The sequence below is a fragment of the Athene cunicularia genome (genome assembly GCF_003259725.1).
Source record: "Athene cunicularia isolate RWA chromosome 3 unlocalized genomic scaffold, athCun1 chr3_part1, whole genome shotgun sequence".
In the NCBI taxonomy this organism is placed as follows: Eukaryota; Metazoa; Chordata; class Aves; order Strigiformes; family Strigidae; genus Athene; species Athene cunicularia.
Window position 1 is genome coordinate 39,454,295 of NW_020799097.1, and position 24,562 is coordinate 39,478,856.

Here is a 24,562-nt window from a genome sequence, read left to right on the forward strand (position 1 = left end):
ATGAAACTGAAAACTGGAAGGGGGGGGGAAACGGATATGAAATGTAAATTTCTGCAGCTCTACAGAGGCTTTTGCTTCTGGCTCAAGTGGCTTTTTTACTTCTCGAGTAAAAGGTTCAGTGCTGATGACCTGAATTTCCTCACATATAGTTTGTAAGAAATCAGATTTCTGCCTTTATAGGTGCTGTTTGAAGCCACAGAGAAATAATTACTACATTTCAGGGATAAAACTCTTAGATGATTGAAGCAATTTTCCTTTTTAGTACCTCTGGTAGATCTATAGTAAGACTTACTCTTTCCTCTGGGGCGGTGTGGGGGGCAGGCAGAGGGGAAGAGACCCTTTTCTGTTTTCTACATAGTACAGTCTGAGGCAAATCATGACTAGTTTATTTTCCTGAATCCAGAGATACATAAATAGAACTAGCAAAAGAATTGGGGAAAAGCCTAATTAGATAATAACTCATTAGAGACTGTGTAAGTGTAAAGAATTGTTGAAGGAACACCAGGAGTAAGTATCCAGGTGTGTTTTGGGTGGGTTTTTTTTCAATTGTACATTTTCTTATTTTCCTGTTTCGTTTTTTTTTCCTTTGTACCATCAACTTGCCATTAAACACACAACCAGTAAACATTTGGTTAAAATATCTACTATGTGAATTTCCTGAAATATTATATCTAGCCCTAGAGATTGTTCAAGATTAAAAACTGATCAAAGTTACTTTCATTTTTTTTTCATCAGAATCAAGCATTGAAAAGTGATGAAGGAAGCATTTCTAATAAAGCCCCTGACATATGCATAGTTTACAAGCTTCATTTGGAGTGTGGCAGATTAATCAATCTTGTTGATTGGTTAGAGGTATGTGACAATGCAGTTACTTTACCTGCTTTCAGTATTCTGATTTATCTTTTTGCTGCATGTCTGCTTTTCTTTAGTGCCCCTTTTGACAGCTTAAATCATGGCATACCTCCATCTCTCCTGTGCAAGAACAGCCAGTAACTCTAATCATCAGCCCACAGAGTCTTCTTCTGACTACTGTGAATCATTTATTTTCAGCATTATTACTCTGTGGTGAAAATCTTTTGCTTCTGCCTCTATTTTATGTATGGTACAGATAAGATTTTATGCTTCACAAAGCTACCTTTTTTCCCCCCTTTGCTTTTAAATATTCTGTGACGCTTTTATGGAAACAGGCAAGTGCTGCTGCTTGACAAGTGTGGGGCTCTTGGAGACAACGATTGTGCTAGGGAAGAGCAAAGGTCCTTTTATCCTGATATCCTGTCTCATACTGAGACCAAAAGCAGAGGGAGTATAACAAGAGAACATATATTAATACACATTCTCCAAATACTCCCTAGCTAACAATCACATTTTAACTCTGAAGTTTCCTAAACTGGAATGGTTTCTCTGTATTTCCTAAGACCACCTGGATTACATGACCAATATAACTTTTTAGCAACCACGGCATCTTCTGGCAAGGAATTCTGTGCTTAACTACAAGCAGTGCAGAGGATTCAGCTTTTACTTCTGAGCTTGTTTTGTTTATGTCTTAGAAATAAAAGTGGACAGAAGGTTCCTACCCAGCCTCTTGCTGTCCCTCAATTTTATAGATTTATTCATAGCCAATTTATGTCCTTCATTTTTGCAAAATGTTTAAGCAGTCTCACTTTGAGAATGTTTTTCAGCTCTCTATTTTTTCTGAGAATGGGTTGGGGACCAGAACTGTCTTGGGATTTAAAATGCAGGCACATGAGTTCAGAGTGATGGCTTTCATTCTGTATCCTGCCATGACAATATGTAACCTTGCTTGCTCCTTCGATTGCTGCTGAACTGACATTCTCATGGCATCACCATTCCAAAATCTCATTCCTCCTGAGCGATAGTCATCAGCTCAGAGCTCATTATTTTATATGCAGCTCTGTCCATGAAATGTATTAAATCTGTGCTGCTTTTCCCTTTCTAGGCTTTCTCAACTGTTGTGATGGGAGCTGAGGGACCAAATGCAGATGCAGCTTCCTCAGACCAGGTGGATGATATTATCCAGTATCCTTTCTCATTTTTCTCAATGTTCAAATGCTTACAGGATTAATGAACCAGGATTTTTAAAATACAGCCTTATGTGGACTGATAACTAATTCCAGAAAAATAAGACAACTGAACAGCTTTAATGTATGGAAAATTTCACAGAACTAGATCAGCTGAAATAAGACAGCAGCTTTTTGTCCATGGGAGCTGTTTGGGTCTGAAGCAGAACCAACAGTCGTTAAAACAAGTAGAGCTATTCTACTTGATTGTCTGAGAGTTGGTACAGCTACTGTATAGAGGGAAAGAATTACTGGGAAACAGGTGATAGGATAGCTGGGACCTAGTGAGCAAATGGAGAAATAGACAGTAATTTATTGTGAGGAAGACAGGAGCATTAGCAGAAGAAATGCTTACAAAAGTAGCGTCTCTGTAGAAGCCATGAGTTCTTGTACCTCAGAGTTGAGAATTTTAGTGCCCACAGATCTATTGTCCTGATTCTTAACTGAGGTCTGCAAAATGTTTAACGGATGAGCATTAGAACCAAAACTCATGACTACAACAATAGTGCTGCCACAAAGAAAGGAATAGTTCTACAAAAGGAGGCTTAACTACAGGAGAACACTTATATGCTCTAATACTATACATAGCTTCCATTTAGTATAAGGCCTTCCCTTTACAAGCTCCACTGGTAATTAACACAAAAGTAAATTCTTTAATTCAAGGATATATAGCTGAGTGTCAGTAAGGCAGCAAGAAAGGTACAGTGAATAGCGAGTAAAGAAAAGGTGATGCTGTTTTATGAAACCTCACCAAAAAAAGATAATTACAAAGGTTTTTTTGAAGGGACATGGAAGTATAAATTCTTCTGAGAGACTACAAAATCAGGATCTTTGTAGATTTTAATCTTCTCTTAGAGGGGAAAGGAACTCTTCCTTTGTTGCCACACTGTAAGCATGTAGCAAAAGAAATAGTGCTCAGATTGAAGATTCATGCTTCTGTAGGCAAATCATGGTCTGCTCTTATTTCCAACAATTTTAGTGTGCAACACATTTAATGTAATCTGTGCTTACTTAAGACAGAAATACTTAGAAACCTTCCCCTCCTAGAGAGAATGGTATCTCCATCAATAGATGTCATAAAAAGTACCCTTGATTTCCTTTACTGTGATGTCCAGTGCTCGTTTTATTCGAGCTGTTTCTGAACTGGAACTCTTAGGCTTCATAAAGCCTAGCAAGCAGAAAACCGACCATGTGGCAAGGTTGACATGGGGAGGCTGTTAATGTGCCACTGAGGTCTCAATAAACCTGTTCTTTCTAACACTGTGCAATGGCTGTGTTCCCACTGAACTAGTCCTCGCTAATTCTGCATACCAAGTCAAAGTCAATGATGACTGAATGTTGTGAGATAGATACATTCTGGGTGCCTGGATAGGCTTGAATAGCAATGTTGTTTTTTTTTTTTAACTCGCCTCCCTGTGTGATGTAGTGCTCTATTAATGCTCATGTTCCAAATACTGTATTGTTGTGCCAGGTTTAATCTTCTTTGATGTGTGATATTTAACACTGTACTGATAGAATTCAGGGTAGCAAGCCAAAAGGACAACACTGGCTGTGTAAGCTAGAGAAGCGATGAAATAGGATTATTAACTTGCTGCTTATACACTCAGAGGATTTGAGTCATCATTATAAAATGCCTTCCAGCTCCTTGAACTACTGATTTAAAAATAAATAAAATCAGTATGCTGAAAAAGACAGTAAGCTTCCATGTTCAGCCTCTGCTGCATGTTCTTCAAACCAAAACTGGTCATAACTCCCTGAAAACTCCTTCATGAGGAGGAGAAAGGGACAGAATAATTTTAAAGGTAGATACAAATATTTGCTCTTCAAGAGCAAAAGCAAACTCTTTCAATCATTCCCTTTTTCTAGTGAAGTTGATTAGCATTAGCTGACTTGCTGCCAGGGAACTTGTCAGCAGACTGAGAGCATGGCACTCATGCCCACTGGAGGAAGGTAGTAAAATCTGCACCTGAAGTACAGTTACCAGGAATAGGACTGGAATGGCCCACAGCTGCTTCTGATTTGATCAGGATAGACCAGAGTTGCTGTTCTCAGATATTCACAGATCAGTGCCTGATACTGTAACAAAAGCCCCAATTAAAGTGCTGTAGCACTGGAAGCAACCTGGCTATTACTGGATTTCTGGTCCCCAAAGAACCTGAGGTTAAGAAAAACCTACAGCCGATGACAGGTATCAGAGTAACACGGCTATGTCCTAACCAGCCCCATCTCTCTTTGGCATTCAAAAGCTACACTGCAGATCCTACTGAATTGAGCTTCAACTGCCCTCAGACTTAGTTTGGGGAGCAAATGTGTTTATGCTGACATTAGTGTCCCATGTTTTCCAACCATGGAAAAAGCCTTAGAAACCAAAGGGGGGAAAAGCTGTGTTTCCCTCTAGAACAGTGTGCACGTCTGCTGTACATTGATAAACTGTCTCAAGGGCCACAACACGTGCATTTCAGCAGTATGGGTGGAGACTTCAGGTCAGTCTTATCACCTAGGAAAGGGCTGCAGTTAGAGAAAAGCATTTAAGACTTTGTCCCTCCCATCCTATTCAAGTTAGTGGTGATTACTTAATTTATTGTAAAAGACTGTATGTACTTCCAAAACTCCCAGACTTCCTCAGCTGACCAAGAGAGGATTAAAGACTTTCCTTCTGTCTGATGCATTTAAGTGCTGCTCTTAGTGCATGTGTTCAGCCACCACTAGAATCCAGATGCTCCCACTTAGCTGCACTTGCACTTCAGCCTACTCAAAACAACTGGAAGCAATAGCCTGGAGCACTGAAGATTGAATCACTTGGATAAACCTGGTCTGGACTAGGAGGGGAGTGAAGTCCTGTTACAAGAACCTATAACTTACCAGGCTGTTTACCCAGGAATGTATGTAAAATGGGTTAGGCTTATTTTAAATACCCTCAGAGAGGGCAGGAGTCATGTGTTTCCCAACTGTTCTAATTGCAGAGACAGAGGGAGGGCCTGGTTCTAAATGCTGCCAGGCAAATTAAGAGGCTGAGAAGGATGAGTAGTTTATCGGTCTTTATACTGCCTAAACATACGTCTTGGAAAATGTAATGAAAAGTCAGAGCAAGAATTTTTAAGATCTTAGCAGAGCAGTTGCAAAAGTTCCTCTCTTCCACCAAGACACAGGAGTAAACCAGTTCCACTGTGCCTCACCCCAGAGACTGAGTTAGGGGACCTGTATTGTCCTGATCTCCATACATCAGGCTTTCAAGCAGCAGAGAGCAACATGAGACACTTCCATCAGAGGGGAGTGCTGAGTAGCCCTCCTCTGTCCCAAACCTCACCTGTTTATCTTGCAAATACACCTGACAAACAGAAAGGAGCAGCAGAACAGCCAAATGGCTTGCTGGTCTCTGCAGGCTCATCTGCCAGAGGACACAGAGCCAAGTCTCTGCACAACTGTCCTCTGCCACCTGCCTGCAGCCTCCCCGCCCTCACCTCACCCCTGCCAGAGAAGCCCACACCAATCTAACTTTCACACCTTTGGAGTGTAAAATATTTGGAAATAAAAGAGAAGCAAGCCTGAACAGTGTGCGGCTTTTAATCCCCAAATGTGCAAGCAACATGGCATCAAAACAGAAAAAATTAACAGCTAATGGCTATTTCTTCCCTTTCACTAACAAATTTTGAAGCTTAAAGTCACATTTGCTATGCTATATATGTTTTCTCAGGATTAAATCTTTAATTCATTCAGTACTTGGCACTTCAACCTGTAGATATAAAAAGGAGAAATACTTGACTAAAATCACATAGGAAGTACTGTGTCATTTCATTTTCTTCAGCAATGAAGGTAGGAAGATAGGACAGTTAAAAACACAAACAAAACCGGTCATAAATCTCACATAGTTTGCCTTTCTTCAGAGGCTGGACTTCATAGTGAGTCCTAGCTGCCTGGAAAGAGCTTAACATCACTAAATTCTGAACCAACATCAGTAACAGCAGAGACACTACAGCTATGAAAATGCACCTTGTGCTTTCCCTCCTTTAATGAAATTCTGGTGCTAGGGGTCTAATAACACCAGGCTTTCTGTTTGCAGATAACCTGGCTATACAGTATGAATTTTACATATGGCTCCTCATGTAATTTACTACTTTTTGTTGGAAATATTCCAAACTCACCTTCATATACCTTAGCTGAAATACACACAAAGGAAATTTCAGTTGCAAATATGTTCACAATTTTTAAATGTTAGTTTCTACAACTGTCTGCATAGTAAGGCAGGTGCTTATAGAAGCCAAAATATTCATTTTCATTTCAGAGAATGACTTCCAATACAAAGGTCACAAGCTCTGGTTCAGAAGAGCATAAACTCTTAATACTTTACCAGCCTCAGTTTTCTCTTCCCCACCGTGGAATCACAGGGCTAAATCTTTCCCAATTCCCAACTCGGGGATTAAGAGAGCTTTCACAAAACACAACTTCTAACCAGAATCAGTTAATGGTGTCACTGTTCAAGAGTACACAGGCATCTCCTCTTTCAACCTTGAAAAAAGTTGAATAATCTTATGGTTATGTTTTCACATCTAGACACAAAAATCAACACACAGCCAGGATATACATGCTGCTCTTTAAGTATACAGTAACTGAGATCTGCTTGAAAAGGACTTACACATCACTATCTTAAAAACATGTTAACCAAGATCTTTGGTTTCACACTGTTAAGTTGCAGTTAACTGTCAGCTTGCTTTGCTTTTGGATAGACTGCAGTTTCATACAAATCGCAAAAAGATTCTAAATGTGGCCACCACAAAACGTAGTGCCGAGAACTGAGCAGTTATTGAAGCTTACCCATTTCTACTTGACTCAAAAGCCTTTGAAGAGGCTCTCCAAGTTTGTTTTTAAGCATGAGCCCACTCCTCACAGCACCCCAATCTTCCAATTTTTTCAACAGTAATCAAGCAACCAACCATTTTTCTACTAAAGGATAAGCCACCTGTTAGAACAAGCCTTTCACATGAAATTCATCACATCAGATACTGGCACCAAGATCAGGGAAAGGAGCCAGTTTAAAGTCCAAGACAGAACAAGCAGCAGGTTAAAAAATGAAAAATTTCAAAGAATGCAACCTCATTTTCTAAACAGGCACAAATTAAGCATACCACAGCTGTGATGCATAAGCACCCATGGTGGCATTATATTTAATCTGCCAGAAGACTGCTTATTATGCATTAATTTGGAACAGCACAGGAGTGGCTGGGTGCTAACATGACATCACTTTTATTTATAATAACTCTTAATATCCCAAAGGAAAAGCTGAGAGGCAGATGATCACAATGGCTGGTATCTTAATTCTACTCCTATCTCAAATTATCAGTTAGGCATACACACATTTCTGTCAAGTTGGAACAAGGATCTGCAGATAACAGGTTTATCAGGATGGTGGAATTTGGATAGTGGTCCATTTAGAAGCAGTGGTTTTCCTACCCTGGACAAGTTAACAATAAAAAGTCAAAAAAATGAGGAACAGGAAGGAGAGGGACTCAGAACCCTGAGACAGACAAGAGAAATTAGAGCCCTTGATAATTTTGTTTTTATCTTCAGTAACAGAAGACCCAAGAGGGATGTCTCACAGAGGGTCACAATTTCTGAGATGCTGAAAATATACTAAAAAGAATCCAAATATTTAAGTAAGCTAGGTTTCAGGAAAGTGAGCAGAAAATACTCTGATACTGTGGTGATGTCCCCAATTCTGAACCTGTAATCTCACTAAGTGAAAAAAGTTCACCAAGAACTAGAGCTTGTCACATGGCTTCTCTGGTATCATTAGCATCAGCATGAGCCACTTCATGCGTGTATCTCTACCAGCTGAAGTTTCAATTACATTTCAACTAAAACTCTTCCATTAATTTGAAATGGTAAAAAGATCTATTACACAACAGACTTCCACTTAACCAGAAACTGATAGTAAGTTAGAGAAAACAACAGTTCATAATCAAAGGATTACTTTGAAACTGCTTTGAAGTCTCAAGAGCAGGTAAGCAGTACTTCTACCCCACAGCACACAGACCCAGACTTGCCATGTACTAACTTCTCAGTAATTCACACTGAGACTCAGAACTGCAGCCAGCAAACAGCTAAATGCATCCAACAACAAACTCCTCGACCCTGAATGCAAAGATTACATACACACCTTTAGCTCTTCCAATACCTACGCAGTTCCAGCTTGTGGTGCAAGAGCCTACTCTATCTTATGAACAGATCTCCTTTGATGTGTCATTCAAATCTGAAGGAAGACAAGCACAGCTGTTTGAGTCAGCCACAGCAAATTAAATCAACAGTTTCTTGTCAGTTCTGTATGAAGCAAACCTCCACAACAGGAAACAATATAGCCAGTCTAAGGAAGAGTTCTTTGCCTCTGAAGAACTACCTGAGGTTTTCATCCACCTCCTCCTGATCTAAAATTCTGACCCACCCTCTATTGCTAGTAAATAAAGTTTTCATTTAAACACTCAGATTTAACTTTATTCATACACAGCAAAAGTTCCACCTGCATATTAAAAACAAACAGATTAGAAGTAAATGTTTTATTCTTCCAACTAAATTCCAGTACTACAAGGGCAGTAAAACAATGATACACTGAAAAATTGCAGCAATAAACATTTGTTAAAGACTGATAGAATAAATAAAAACTACAAAAATGAGAAATCATATAAACCCATTCTTAACCCCCAAAAAAGTCATGGAATACAGAAATGCCCTCCTTCACTATTTCACAGGCAGTACTGTGGGCTATTTGCTTAAAATTGTCCTGGGATTACATTCTAACTTAACTGTGATTACAGCTTTGTTGTAGTGCACAGTTATGAAAACCACACTAACTTCAGTCAGAAGTGTCATTCTACATTTTTATTTACACAACCAGTGAAGGGCAACTTCTAGAACACCAGCTTTAATCCTTTACTTTTTCAAACTTATTAACATAAGAAGCCAAATTGTAATGATACAGCAAATGAGGCCACTGGTATTATTACAGGTAGCAAAGGTCCACATCCAGGTGGTACTGACATCAGGGAGCACTCCAAAACCAGTTGCTGCATAAGAGTGGTTGCCACTGACAAAAGCTTGAAATAACCTGTGTTCACAGGGGGAAAAAGTATGGCATTGCTGCAAGTCTTTACTGGGACAGCTTGCAACAATAAAACAGGGTGTATAGGGCAGCCCACATATGCAGAAAGTGTGATTCATGAAACATCTGGTAAGAGAAAAAAAAAAAAAAAAAAAAAAAAAAAAAAAGTGTTAATGATGGGAGTTCACAAATGCCAGCTCTATCACAAACCTATGGCAGTATCAAAACTTGCTTCAAAAATAAAAAAACCCAGCACGTTATGTAAGACAGTTTCTAGGTATTTTAAACAAAAGCTGAATTTTATCACACATCTTCCTTTCAATCTCAGTCTTCCACATTACAAATTTAAAGTATTTTAACTTGGGGTCTAGCTGAAGCTTAACAACAAACGGTGGCCATTTAAATTATTGAATATTTGGTAATTTATTTAATACTGCTATAGGAACCCGAAGAAATAGATACTCACAACTGGCAGGCTGTTCTCCATATCGTCGCATGATTTGATCATGCGTGAACTTCACAAACGCGTCATATTGTTCTGCAAGCATGAAGCATTAGAAGTGTGAATATATTATGTTTAACTCAAGCTGAAAAATATTTAAGGCTACTTTTTTATACATACAAATCATAAGTTAAACACACATCCACTAACAGTAGTTTTAAGTGACTTTACACAGTTCATAGCTGCCATTTCCTTTTCATCCCCAAGAACAACAATGCAGCACATGTTCCCCCTTAATTAAAAGGCTCTCCCTTACAAACTTCTGGAAGTTTGGGAATGGGAAAGACAGTAATATGCTCAAAGAGAATTATGCTGCACAAAGACCTCAATACACCTAACAACTGCTAAGTATCAGACACTATTCTGAAGTAATCAAGTGTGTCCCATTTCACAGATCCATAGTGGGGGCAGAGTAGTTAAGCAAACATGGCATTAAGGTCAGTGCTAGGGTTGGAAACATAACTTCCCTCTGCTCCTATCCCTACCAGATGTAAGAAAATTAATTGAACGAAATGGAAACACAGAAGCACAGGAAAGAGACTTGCTACGGAGTTCAAAATTCTTTTTGGTGACCACCAGAAAATCAAAAGCAAACAACAAACTAAAAGGATGAAATGCTAAGTGACTAACAACTAATTCCAATCACAAAAAATAGCCACAATAGGAGACATATAGTTGACTGTGAACTTCATGAAAACAGCTACTGTGGGATCTGAAGTGAAATTTAGATATCAAACTTATTAATTTGGCTTTGAACTAAGCATTGTTACTTCCCAGAAAGATTATTCTTTCTATACACACATACATACAAATACATTCGCAATATTTTACTCAGTTTTAATATTGCACTCATCAGCAGGATATCACCTTTCAGAATTAGGAAATTGAACAAGGAGAGTAATATCTACCAGATGCCGCTCCTCTCCATTCCCCTTCCTCCCTTGTGGAAAAATACATTTGCAGCAATGTGGGGTGTTCTGAGAAAAGGGCAAGGTCAAAGAAGGCAATCTTCAACCAAAAATGCAGTTAGATTTGTAGTGGTTCCTAGTCCCACAGGTTTGCCCCATTAAAGTCCCCATCCTCTTGCAGGGATGAGCTTCACCTTTGAAGTAAACAGGGTATCAGTAATCAGCAAGTAGTGCAGCAGCAGCCCAACGTACGGACCTGACCCAAAGATCTAAGGACATTCATCCCTGAGTGAAGGGGCCCAGGGTCACAGCAGCCAGTTCCCCTCTGCCCACAAGCAGGACCTCTGTTTCCCTGCAGTTCTGACTGATGGCTTTTCAGCAGCCATGCAAGGATCTTAGCCAAACAACAAAGTAACACAAAGAGCAGACTGAAGGATCTGTTGCCCAGAAACCATTTCCAAAAATAACAGCAACCAGAACTTTTCCTAAAAGTATGGATTAAAGGCCAGAAACCCAACTTGCACGCTTTCTTCTTTAAAGGTTTAAGTCAACACATGCAGCTGCTTTGTAGCATCATTTTTGTTAAAACTACAGCTTTGGAAATGTAAAGAATCCACGGTTACTAAAAATCCTCTTTCTTGTGGTATTCAGATTTGAAAAGTTAAGCAATCCAAAGGTAAGAGCAACCTGCAGTGAACCATTTGAAAATTTAAGTGAATGCTTGTAAAGATACTTACACCACTGGCATCCCATCTCATATATGTTCTAACTATTTTAAATCAAAACGTAGCTAAATGACACGAATACAAATAGGATTACTATACTCTATGGCTTGACCTTTAGTATAAAAAATGTTTTTTTCCACAAACCGATTCAAGCTGAAGTTTCACTTAGCCCCTTACACTCCTCTGGTTTTAAAACCTTTTTGCAAAGGATCTTGCAAACCCAAGTTCATGCTAACAGCAGTTTCAGGTGTGAGGCAGAAGCGGAAAATCAGGGCATTACAGTGGACTAATTCTTCCATTTATCAAACACTCTGCATGAAAGGCAACTGCTCACAAAGGGGAAGGAAAAAAAGGCAGTATCTAACTACCTACAAGAAAATAATGATTCAGAAAGGAATGAGGAAAATATCTGAGATTCAAACATTAAGTCCCTTGAAGAAGCTATTTGACTGAGATTTATTACAGAATTTCTAGTTACATTTCCATTGACTTGACTAGTTTCTAAGAATGAGTATCACCTTACTGTACAAAGTTTAGAAAAGGATGTAATCATTCTGTCAGCAGAAAAACATAACCAGTCTTCTATGTAAGGAATTTCTAAATTCTTTTGGCAGTCTCTTTAAATTCCCATATAATGCTGAAAATGAATTATTGGCTTGATATATGGGATGCAGTAACATGATCTTTTCTAATGGCTGTTTTGGTGACCACCATTGTAAAAGCAAGTAAACCTAACTCATCTCACTGTAAAACCACAACCACCCAAACAGAAATCGCAACCCCTCCCTTCCCAAAAACAGAACCAAAAATGATAATGTTCCCTTTGGGACTGACAGATGGAGCACATGGAAGAAACTTGCCAGGGGTGTTCCTGCTTGTAAAGAACTACAAGTTTGTACTCAGAAAGCGCTGAAAACAAATGTATATATATATATGGTCTTCAAATGGTTATGATGATCACTGCTAACTGAAATGCATTTAAGAGAATGCAAGAAATGACCCAGTTCCTAACACACATAAATCAAGAAAAAAGCTCTACAGAGTCCTAATTCATCAACCTGAAGCAGGTTAAAAAGAAAAACATAGAAATGGAATATTGGGCCCAAGGCAACAGAAGTATTTAGTGCTCTTGTTATAGTTGTAAATAGATGTAAATTTAAGAGGGACTTAGAACTACAGCAATTTATTACATAGCCATGGCAGATCAGCACAGAATATGAACAGGGGCCCAGGTACAGAGACAATACTGTCACAGGCAACCCACAAGCCTGACCCAAGTCTGGTGACTTTCTCTACATGGGCACACCTATAGAAGGTTTTATTCCCACACCTGAAAAGATTAACAAACTTTAATTCTAGTGTGTTTTCAGATGGGAAGCAGAACAGCCATGGGCATTCAAAAGCAGGTTTGATGCCAAAGAGTGCACTCAGATGTTCATTATCATCACACTAAATAGTAAATTACACACCAAATCACACTGTGAAGGCACCTACTTCTGAATGTACCAGAATTTTGGTGCTCAAATACTAGCATGATGCTTAGAAGTAGAGAACTTCAGCAACTAAAGAAAGGTCATATTTACAATGCTGACATTCACATGATCCTTATGGAAAGGTACGTTGGCATCAGACGCCAAAAATAACAGCTGAATGGTGTGAAATACAACAATTCAACACAGAGCATCAGAAATACAGCTGAACTACTGCTGCTCAGGCAGATACCAAACACCACTGGCAGCAGTGTAATGGTAAATACTGGGAAGAGAAAGGGAAACATTAGGTACTGTCATCTTGCCAAATTCCAGAAAAAGGAAGTCAGTTTCCAAGCAGGAAAAAAAGAAGTCCTTCACAAAGAGCTCTTAAGCCAGCAGAATAGAAAGTCTTTCTGGCAAAAAAGAAATGAAAAGGAAATGGTCAATTCAGACATGATAGCAAGAGAAAGTTCTATCTGAAATAAATCCACTGGTTCCATTGATTAGTAATACCCAGGAGTCCTAGTTTCTATCCAAGGCAGCATAGAAGAAAAAATGTATCAGACTACACATTAATTTTTTCTGTCCTGTATGCAATCTCATTCCTTAATCAGATTGGGTCAGAAAAGAAAACCCAACTTAACACAAAAATGAAAAAATTTCAAGCTTTCAAATTCACCCTAACATGTTATTTTGAACTATAATATACCTGCAAGTTTTGTGGTCAAAATTTCTTCATACTCTTCACGGATTTTCTCTTCACGTTCTTTCAGCAAACGTTCACAGATCATTCCAACTTGTCTGAGAGTAAACAGGGGCTGTTCTTTTTTCAATGGTGATGATGCTGCAGATGAAGTACCTAAGATTAAATATTTGGGCATACCAATTTACACTCACAAGTAATTCAGAACCATTTTTATGATCAGTTTTCTTCCCATCTTTTACACTAAAGGAACTTTAAAAAAAATGTGGAGAAGTCTTTCTCTGCCATTTGAACACTTCTCATTACTATTAAAGTAAGACTGGACACTCAAAAGGAAGACATCTACAATGGGCAGTACACGGGGGAATCAAAACTCCAAAGTGTTACACAAACACTGTGAACACCATTTACACAGCAGTTGTTGTTTACAAACTTAAGCTTCTATGTAAAAATTACAGTACAGCGTATTTGTGCAAAGACAGCTGCTCTGCAAAAACCTATTACAGTATCAGGGTATGCAGGATGGTCTCTTGAAAACAATGCAAGCTTTGTGTCCTATTGATTCTTAAAATGAGAAGCTACAATCTTACAGATCAATGATAGTATTGCCAAGAAAAGCAACAGTAACTGGTGAGAACATGCCATAAACCACCAGATAAGTGTGGGAAATTATTTACTCAGCCTAACGACAAATAGCAGAAAGACAGAATTTATTGCCCAAAAAAACCCAACAGTAACTGGTGAGAAGGTGCCATAAACCACCACATAACTAGGGAAAATTATTTACAGACAGTCTAAAAATACATAGCAGAATCATAAAGAATTTTCTGGGTACCTGGCAAAGCTGGTCCAGTAAGAAGAAATGCATGTGGCTGTGCATCAGTAGAACAACAAGGATCTGTCTGTTGGAAGCTATTTTCTAAGTGTCTCCTCTTCTGCATGCGTTTATACTCCTGTTTTATGTTGTACAGAATTTGTTCTAAGAGAAAAACAATTAAAAAATTAAGCCTATAATAATTACATTTCAGCATCTCACTTATTTCCACTCAAACACCAAATACTGTAGATAATTATCAGATGATAAAATCCAGACTCTTAACACACAGCCTGCAAAACCAATCATGTTTTACTGAAGACAAACAATGAAACTACCTAAAAGAAAAGTAACTCAAGACTGTTTCCACCAGGAGAACACTAGCAAAAATGTTGCTAGGTAAGGTCAGGTATTGGTGTCAGAGTACTACCAAGAAAAACAAACAGCATAAGGTTAAAATTTAGGAACTATCAACTATACAATATACATGGATAAAAATGAGGCTATAGAGCTTCTACTAGTATTCATCATCATCCCTTCATACATTTGGTTTGCAATCATCTTTCTCCTCAAGACAGCATTTATCATTCATACAGTTAAGGGTAACAAAAGACTCCAGAATAAAACATGCACATGAAACACCATTTCTCTGTGTACAGTTACTGACATATAGGTAGCAAAATGGAGAGAAAAACACAATTTAGACAGAAGATGTATAAAGCAACTACTGCTTAAAATATCAAAGAACTGGAAACCAAGAGCAAAACACAAAACCCTTCCAAAACATTTTTGACAGCCTGAGATCTATCCAAATAAACACAATAGAAGGATCAGTAGTCTCTTTTAAAGAAGTATGGCAATATGTAGTTCAGCATTCGACTGCACCGAATAAAATACAGCAAGTGCTTTTAATAATCTCACCTCCATTGTAGAATTGCAAGGAAAAAAGTAATCATTGCAATAAAACTATCAATCCTATGTGACCTCTCTGAAATTCCATCTACCAAAATGCTCTCAGGTGCATCAGTGCCCTAACTGCATATCCTCTGGCAATGTAAAACGTTAAAAAAAAAAAAGAGGGGGGGGCAAAAAAGCAAGCCATTTTCTACTTTTTACAGGAGACCTTCGCAGAAAGACTTCCAAAGACACTCTCTTAATGAGAATTCTTTTTTTCAAATGCTCAAATACATTTAAAAAAATTTCCCACAGGATTGGCTTCCCCTGAGACTTCTGGAAAGACAGCTTTCCAAAACTCACAGACATACAAATCCATGTGATCATGTCACAGTTGCAAAGGACTCCACTTAGTACCTTCCTACTTCTGTTCAACATTTTGCCAATACAATACCATTAAAACTTCTCAATTCATTTTCAGGTTTGTAAACAGTACACGACTGAGGTTCCATGTTTGAACATTTTCTAGTTAACAACTGTGTGAAGAAAGTAACTTCAGCTACCAGCTTATTCAGTCAGTGGCTGAAGCCCATGCTAGACCAAGCAGAAGCAAACATTTGCCAATTCCTAGTTCAGAAGTTTAACTATTGTGGTGGTTCTTCAGTTCCGTAAGTCAGTCTTGGGACTTCCAATTTATGAAAAGAGAGGAAACTGTTTCAAGTCTACAGGAATACCAGCATTTTCAGCAAAGGAGCTTCTTGTTTGGATTTTGTCTGTTGATTTAAGGCCTTGATGTTTATATCTTTTCGGTCCCATGCCTACAGTGCTTGTATAATTTTCAACTCTGTAAAGGGAGATCAATAATTTGGTTCAAGGAAGCAGCAAATGCAGATGATGTAATAAAGAAGCGCAGTAGGGAAATGAAGGAAACTATGAGAAAGTGGGGAAAAAAGTACTCAAGGGTGGCTGGAGGTTTCATACTTTCTGTAGGACACTTATACACACTACAATGCAGCGTGGTACAGAAATACATAAACCAGGTTAAACTAAAATACAACCAAGCTCTCAAAATTAAATAGAATCCCATGTAGAATTTGTCACGTGCATACACACTGCAGCATCAGTTGAAGAATGATCCTGCAACTTTTTTACTCAACAGCATTATGGTAATAAAACAATAATTTTCCTCAAAATCAAGTGCTGTTCTAGCTAAAGCAATACTACATAATTTTGAGTGGGAATCAAATTACCTCATAAAATAACGTCTGTCCTAAAGCACTTCTACACTGTGAGAAATGTGACTGCAAACATTCACACTGTATTTACATTAACTGAAAAAATGTAACAGACCACGTGCATCCTTCACTATGACTACTTGGTCTTGGGCATACTTTCCAAATTCTTATGAACTGCAAAAACATCAGCCAAATTTAGCTTGTAACAACTGCGATAAAAATCTTCTCTATGGCTCTCCTTTATATTATCTTTTTTGCAGAAACATTCTCAAGCCACATTAACCACAGAACCATTAAGAAAGAAAACCTAAACAGACTGGTCAATGGATAAAACTGCAAGAGTTAAAACAATTATCATACAGGTTTCCTCCAGCCCTAACAATCCCTGCAAGTAGGGAATAATTCAGAGAAAAAGTTAAAATACCAGCCAGAAGAGAAGGAGCAAACACAACACGGGGGGGGAAGAGGGAGGGGAGGTGGAAAAATCAGGTACTGACTTTGTGAAAACTTATCAACTGGGATAGAAAAATAAAGAACTCTGTGCCAAGGATATGTGATGTATGACAAATTATATTGAATTGTGGACACAGAAGTCTCAATCATACTACAGTAATTTCATCATCTTCTAATTTGACAACACTTTTTAACTTGCCATCTTTAAGTCTTGCTCTGAAGATCAAAAACCTCAAAAAATGCCACTGACAGATATGTTGGGAGATCCTTGTCCTGACAAAACCACTCTGACAGTTAGCATTACTTAACTTCAGGTAAAGGTATAAAACTAAGCACAGAGAGATGGAGGAGGGGACTATTTAAACATGACAGTGCACTGTCTACATTGCAAACAGCCACCAGGAGAAAAAAGTCTGATATTTGAAGTCTTAACTGAATACTTGCTGAGCATGTACATAACCTGATTTGGTAAACAGTATTCCTCTATTTAGCCCAACTTAGGAAATTTAAGACACTACTGCTCAGCACAGAGAACTGGACTACAAGCTCTACCCAGTACTGTGCTGCTAGCAGGCAAGATGACTGTAAGAATGATTCATCTCATACCTCCCAATTTCCACTATTTGTAAAATGGGGATTAATAACCAAGAAACACAAGTTTAATGTAGCACTGAACTGTCCAATGACTTCTCACATAAATGATCAGACCAGCAATGCTTCAAATCAAGCAGGCACATTTTTGCAGCAGCGAAGACTGAGTAGTCATTTTTATTAACATACAGTGGCATAAAATCTTTGACTGTAAACATAACCACTGTGTAGTGAAAGGTCAGCTCGCAAATATTTATGACTGATTTCAAATTAAAATCTGAAAGCCAAAGTGAATTTTGTCTTTTTTTTTTTTTTTTGTTAATCTAGGAGTAAGAAAAGTTGTTTAAATGTACCAAGTTACTTGACACTTACAGTTTTGCTTAATAAATCTACAAAAATATGTCTGATGAACAAAGCTGTTCAAAACAGTTTTTGTAGCATCTCAGCACTTGAAAGAAGCCACAAAATATTAAGACAGTGCAAACCAGACAACTTTTTAACACCACCTATGTGGCAGACATCTAACTGTGAAGCCCTTTAAAACTCTGGCCCAGTTAAATTAAGCTTAGAGTTAGCAGATCTCATTCTCCAACCTAGTTTTGCTTCCAGAAAACTTTCCTGCCTTTTCAAGCTTGGTTTCTTAACCTCCCTTATTTCCAATTAGCTCTAACTATTCTCTCTGCAGCTGACAACTGAATTAAAATGTGCATTTAACTGGTGTCAAACACAGGACAAGTTTTTTGTGTTCCTTGATGTGGGGGCCCAAATTGTCTTTTTTTAACAATTACATGCATTTTAATTAACAAATTGTTTTATAGGTAAGAATTTACAATCCAAAATGCATTCGTTAAAGAAAACCTAATCTGAGTTTCTCTAAGACTACAAAACTGAAGTGAGAACTGGAATCATATGTCTAGAACTCCTCAGATATTTTAAATAAAGACTTCCATCCATCTTATACGTGAAGTTCAAATCAGACATTGAATGTCACGCAATAAATTCACTTGTAAGATGCCAAAAGGAATATATTTAATATGATCAAACATACATCACTGTGACCTATTCTCAGTTTCTTTTTAATGTCACTATATCCCCCATTTTCAGTGTTTCCTACCGGTAAGAGATACCTCTGAAGACACAGAGCTAGCTAACAGGAAACACCAGGCAGAGGTACTGAAAGTGAAAATTAAGCTTGCTGAATCTAGGGTAGTAGCAAGAAAAAGCCACACTGCTAACATACTGAAATTAATTAGTACTTCATAAATGACATTTCAAATTCAAGATGACTATGAATCCCAACCAGTTATGCAAGACTGTATTATATGCCCCCAATTCCTCCTTCAGGTTCAAGACTAAAATAAAGAATGACAAAGGAAGACTGCTACTGTCTCACCATGACAACTAAAGGCATAATGGATTCAGTCAAACACACCTTAATATAATAAAATGCACAGGTGCTCTTTTTTCATCTAGAGCTCTGTGTACTAAGAGCATAAAGGTTCCTGAAATACTGCATTAAGATGAAGGAGAGCATTCACACCAGGATTCTTTCAGAATTTCAGATATGATTCGGGGAACCAAGATTTCATATTTCAGCTGCTTTCATACCCAATGAAGAGGATGAAACATGAAGGGGACAAAACAGAATTCAAATTCGACATCTGAAACATGATCTGTCACACTAATGGTTACAAAGCCAAATATTTCCAACGAGTGATGTCATCTTCTTGCCTCCTTTCATTCATGATAAAAAGTTATTCTTTCAAAGTTTCTAATTACTTCATCCTGACCTATAATTACCTAGAAATTATGTACAAGGGAAACAGCAGTTCAACTTGAAAAGGTAACAAGGCAAACAATTATTTTCTCTATTTTAATAAGTGCTTATCAACTATGAAGGTGCTGATTGTTTCCCCTGAAGGATTTCTTTCTCTTTTTTGGCTTGATTTTTAAACTCTCATCTCAGTTCCTGGCTTCTCTCATTTAGCTGAAGGAAACTTTGGCAAAACACGTAGGAAGGTGACTCAATAGGCTGAAATCAGAGCAGCAGTTTTCCTGGCCTGAAATGGAACCTAAAGCTCAGATTTCAGTTTGCAATGTCACCATTCAACATATGCATTCAAACCTGAACCATGCCTGAGATTCCTTTTAAGTGAATCAATCAAGTGCTATCCTCATGTCTACTGTACACATCTTCAGGGATTTCAGCTCCTGTTAGAGCAAAGCTGCTTCACTAGTTCACATTTATAACATTTCTATTAGGCCATCATCCTTATTCAACATCTAGTTGATGCTACCACTTTAAGTTTTGGTCTCCCCACTGGACTACTGACATACAATGTTAATTTTAAGAAGCCAGCTTCCCCGGGGGGCAGCACAGCAATGGGTAACAGTACTCTTCACTTTTTCTATCTACTTAACCAGGGAATGCATAGACAGAAATTAAAATAATCCAGATATTCCTCTTACTCCCTTGCTTTGGTCACAGACATCAATCACTCCAGTTATATTTCTTAATTAGGCATGGTCTGTTAGACTTCAATATCAGAAGGTATATACTTTTGGAAATCACGCTCACCTCAGAGGAGCATGCTCTAAGCCAGAGACAACCCTGATAAGGTGTACATGCTGACACTTCACAGCCAGTGTCTAGAGCTACTGACGGACAGAAGCAGCTCATAATGGACTCTGTGGCACAGAGCTGGCCACCTCTCGAGATCCAATTAGTCAAGGTCTCGGGCTGACGAAGGTTCTCGTTCTCCCACAACAAGCCGGATGCTCACATATGCATTAGCTCATTCTGCAAATGTGTTATTTCAGGAAATCCCAGTTCTCCTGATCAAGGGGTTGAGGAATGAAAAATAAATCAAGCAATGCAAAATGTATTAGACACAGCAATTAGATCTTTCTCTTCACATAAAAAAAATGTCACATTGCATTTATCAGACTTGCCACCGAAACAAAAAACTGCTTCAACATTTTACGACATCTACAACCAAGGGTATTTAACATTTATAGTCACCACAGGCATATATATAGAAATTTCTCATATAAATGAAATTATCAAGTCCAGATGCAGCCATTACGTGCTTTTTCTTTTTTTCTTAAGGGGTGGGAAAGTTTTGTTTTTTAAAATCCTAATGATTTCTGCAATACTGGAACACAATGAGAAACTTGGCATCTCTCCAAGATAATTTAGCAATAAATACATATGTGGATAAATGTTAACAAAACAGAAATTAAGTGGAAAGAGATGCAGCACTACTAATATGCCACATTCCAAAGCCACCCGATCTGTTCAAAGTCAAACCCATACTTGGCCACTGTCTGACCAAGCTTCAGACAGAAGTAGTGAAGGTTGCTCAAGAGGGCAACCGAAAGGTCACAGGAGGACAGCCTATAGGGAAGACTAACAGTTCTTCCTAATCAGAAAGGTCAAAAAATCTGTGCTAATTAGATCAATTTTTTTTCCAGATTATTCTGTGACAGCAGAAGGTACACATTAAAGACAAATTCATCTACCTTCTGTTTGCAGAGTCCTTCATGAGAGAGGGACTCTTACAAACAACTCCATTTGCCATACAATTGCCACTAGAGCAGCAAACATCAATAATGCCTACTCACTACTAAATACTGCATAAATTCCATAGTTCCCATATCCCATCAAACTTTTGACACTGTTTGGACTGCAACCAGTGACCTGAGTTGAAGGACTGTTCTTGGTAACTCCACCCACTACAATTTTTGGTTTGCAGCATTAGTTGCTGGGGAAGTGTTGAGGTAGATGAATGTTTCAGATGGAGAAAAAACTGCATATGCAGATGTAACAGTTTGTGGATTTTTAAGCTATTTCACATACTGTGTTTAAATACAGCATTCTTTTAGATTCTACGAAGTTCTAGCTGCAAGTTAACCTCTGATTTTGGATGAGGAGTATGGAAGTTCCTCCTCTCAGTTACTATGTATCATGAATTAGGGGATGTAAAATCCCTGTGGTCAACATTATCTCTCCCTCCTCCAATTCTTTGGACTGTATTTCCCACCCTATAAATATCCAGACGTGCAGGTTTTCTAACACGGACCTGTCTTTGAATTTAAAGGACAACTAGTTTATTCATAATTTTGCCCAGAATATAATATTTAATCAGGGTAAAATTGCAAATAACAGTTTTAAGATATCCAGCAGATAATAGAAAAAACAGTTCCATTGCTTCCTGCTTTCACCCTCCTGAATTCACTGAACACTTTCCCAACAGGACAGCATCCTTAGGACTTCAGAGGAAACTGAACACATACAAGGCATTATGCACAAGCATCCAGATCCAAGTGCAATTATTCTTATCATACAGAAGTCTCATTTATATCTAGAATGCACATGAAAATAAAACTCATGTGTAGTATTCAAGGACTAGAAAACTTCTTAAGAGGAGTCAATCTTTCAAAATGGAACCTGTCTTATGCCAGGCAAATATGCTCTGCACTGCTTAGAGTGAACACAGTTTTAAAAAACATAATTTTAGATGCAAACAATTGTATCCAAAAATTAGCAATCATACTCAAAATATGCTCAAGCCAGTAAGCACAATTCTACAAAAAGTATAGACAGTAAAGCCACAATTACAGTTTAGCTGCCAAATTCACTGAGAAACTGGAAGTGACCTAACAGCTGTTCAAATAACCACAAAATATTAAAACACTCTTGTGAGAGATAAATTTCATCTTGAATAAGCCTACCCTCTCTCAAACAGACGTATCGTTTATTTGTCTATGACCACTCTATAAAGACAGCTGTTTTCTCATCTGACTACTACACTGTATTCTTAGTTCTCAGCACCTCCCTCAATCAATCCATATTCTGCTTCCAGGTAATTCACTTTTGACATGATTAACCATGTGGTAAGAAATTCTGGTGCTGATATAGTCTCCACTGGGTGAAGTTAAACACTACCAGGGCAGAGTATCATATAGAAGAAAAACACTTAAGCAATAACTTAAAATAAAGTATCAGCATCAGGTTTTATATCCAGAGCTCCGATTTTGTACGACCATTAATTTTCATTAAACAAAATTCAGACAGACAGTTTTTAAGTGCTGGAAACCTAAGCATCACAGTAACATGCTTAGAAACCGTAAGTGAAGTCAACTGAACTCTGGCTATTGTTACTAAACTTCCCAACATGAAAACTGAACAAAACAGTGACTCAAAACACTTCTAAAATCACACTGGAATTCTTTTCACACACAAAGAAAGATTTATCTGACCCAAACGTAGACATCTATGCCAGAAATGGTCATGTAAATTCATTTACAGTGAAGGGAAAGCAATACATATTTCTGCAGCACACTTTGCCTCATTCTAAGTCAGAGCTCTAGAAGAAACCATCTGTTTCTTCCAACCATCAAAAAACCCACAAATTATTAGGTCAGATGTACATTTACAAAATTAGATGAGATGAATCCCGCACAACCTTTCAAGTGGCCCCTTCAAAATGATAAGCTCCATTTTATTTGCTGATGGTACTGATGAAATATACACAATGTCATAATATCCCTAAATCCAACTGAAAGGAGAAACTAAACAAGCTGCTTAACAGTCACGTTTACACTAGCACGGTATAAAGATTTTTTTTCTTGTTACAGAAACCATAAAGGGAGCGTTTAAGCAAAAACCCTGTTAATGTGCACAATTTATAAACGTTTCAAGTTTTGCTCGGGAGCATTCAAGAGACATCTTGATTTACTGTCCTTTGCTTTCCATTATATTATACAAATTACATAAAACACACCCTTGTCAATACAAAATCACATTTTCACATGGATTACCACCTGCACCTCTGATCTTCTCAAGAGAAGATAAGGCCTGTGTTTGCTCAACTTCAGTAACATTTTAATTTTTCAGATCTTCAGAATCATTAAGATCAGAGTTTAGGTATTATCTCAAATACGGCTATAGGTTATCTCTGCTGAAAACGTTATTGATTTGTCTCCTTTCAGCAATACACATTTACTGGCCAGACAATATTTATATCAAATATTCATAACCTAAGCTCTCCAAATCCCCCAAAAAACAAGCAAAAAGAAATCCTTGCAATGAAGTAACATCTTCTAAAAAGAAGCAAATGAATTCTGATTTTAAACATCTATTTTAAAGCATATGTAATGCCTCACTGTACCAGGGAGTGCCATCCATCACAACTCTCATCCCAGACCGCTGACTCATTCAAGATCTTTTCCTAGAGGTTCAAAAAAAAAAATCAAGGCGCTGATGCCAAGTTTAAGTGGTTTGTATGCCCTCTATATATCTCCTCCACAGCAATTTTTAATTATCTGATTAAAACCTGTAAAAAAGGTATTCTGCTGCAGAGTTTTCAGAATTGAGAATATCGAAACAAGGCACTATCCTACATGGAGTAGATAGCGATTTGAAAACACAAACTTACTGCTCCGTAATACTAGCAGTAATCCGGAGCCAACTTTTGTCTAAAAGGGAGTACCAAATGCAACGGCAGAAGGAATTCAACTGCAACAACTGCAGAAGGCTTTTTTCCTGCACACAAAGGACAAAGATCCATACCTCAGCGCTACAGCCACTCATGGCTGCGAGCTTAACCGTCCTTAAGTGCATTATTGGAAGCTACCCACTAGACTAACCGTGGCAAGGGCCCATCAATCCTGCGTGCCCAGCCAAGATTCATTCCTTTCTTCTCTCCCTACTCGCTGGTAAAACGAACTCGGTTGATTTTTTAATTGACACCAATTACACAAACAGACCTGAAGCTTTTAGGGCCACCGGTTGACTCATCTCTCACAGGTTAAGAATGTAAAAGGGTTTCGTTCTCGCCCAACGTCTCCGAGACAAGGAGACTGCCCGATTCCATTTTATCTGCCCTAAAGGCAACTCTCACCCTCGCACACAATCCCTTTCATCGCTCGGTTTTCCTACGAAACTTTAAGGATGCCACAGAATGGCTCAGCCGGGACAGTGGCACGCATTAAGGAACTGGAAGCGGAATTACCCCTTTGTTTTATCTGCTTTTGCCTTTTCCCACTGGCGTTTTGCGGGTGATTGATGACAGGCCGCGCTCCCCGCCCTCCCT

At 38.2% G+C, this 24,562-nt stretch overlaps 2 protein-coding genes across 6 annotated transcripts in view; one reads left to right on the forward strand and one right to left on the reverse strand.

Moving 5' to 3' along the window:
• Positions 1 to 3,337, forward strand: part of ORC3 (origin recognition complex subunit 3) — a 34,646-nt gene extending 31,309 nt beyond the window's left edge. For all 4 annotated transcript variants that reach the window (XM_026844459.1, XM_026844460.1, XM_026844461.1 and 1 more), the window contains 3 exons: positions 736 to 852; positions 1,958 to 2,037; positions 3,194 to 3,337. In XM_026844459.1, the coding sequence (XP_026700260.1) occupies positions 736 to 852; positions 1,958 to 2,037; positions 3,194 to 3,299 (303 nt within the window). In that variant the 3' untranslated portion in view covers positions 3,300 to 3,337. The remainder of the gene's footprint in view (positions 1 to 735; positions 853 to 1,957; positions 2,038 to 3,193) is intronic.
• Positions 3,338 to 8,594: 5,257 nt separating this feature from the next.
• AKIRIN2 (akirin 2) lies at positions 8,595 to 14,524 on the reverse strand. 2 transcript variants are annotated; one of them, XM_026844466.1, is made up of 4 exons: positions 14,314 to 14,524; positions 13,485 to 13,619; positions 9,635 to 9,706; positions 8,595 to 9,294 (listed from the first exon to the last, which is right to left on the reverse strand). In XM_026844466.1, the coding sequence occupies exons 1-4, from the start codon at positions 14,507 to 14,509 to the stop codon at positions 9,284 to 9,286; spliced, it is 414 nt and encodes a 137-aa protein (XP_026700267.1). In that variant the 5' UTR covers positions 14,510 to 14,524; the 3' UTR covers positions 8,595 to 9,283. The 2 variants fall into 2 exon arrangements, with proteins under 2 accessions (XP_026700267.1, XP_026700266.1); XM_026844465.1 differs by having other exon boundaries at positions 13,485 to 13,634.
• Positions 14,525 to 24,562: the final 10,038 nt, after the last annotated feature.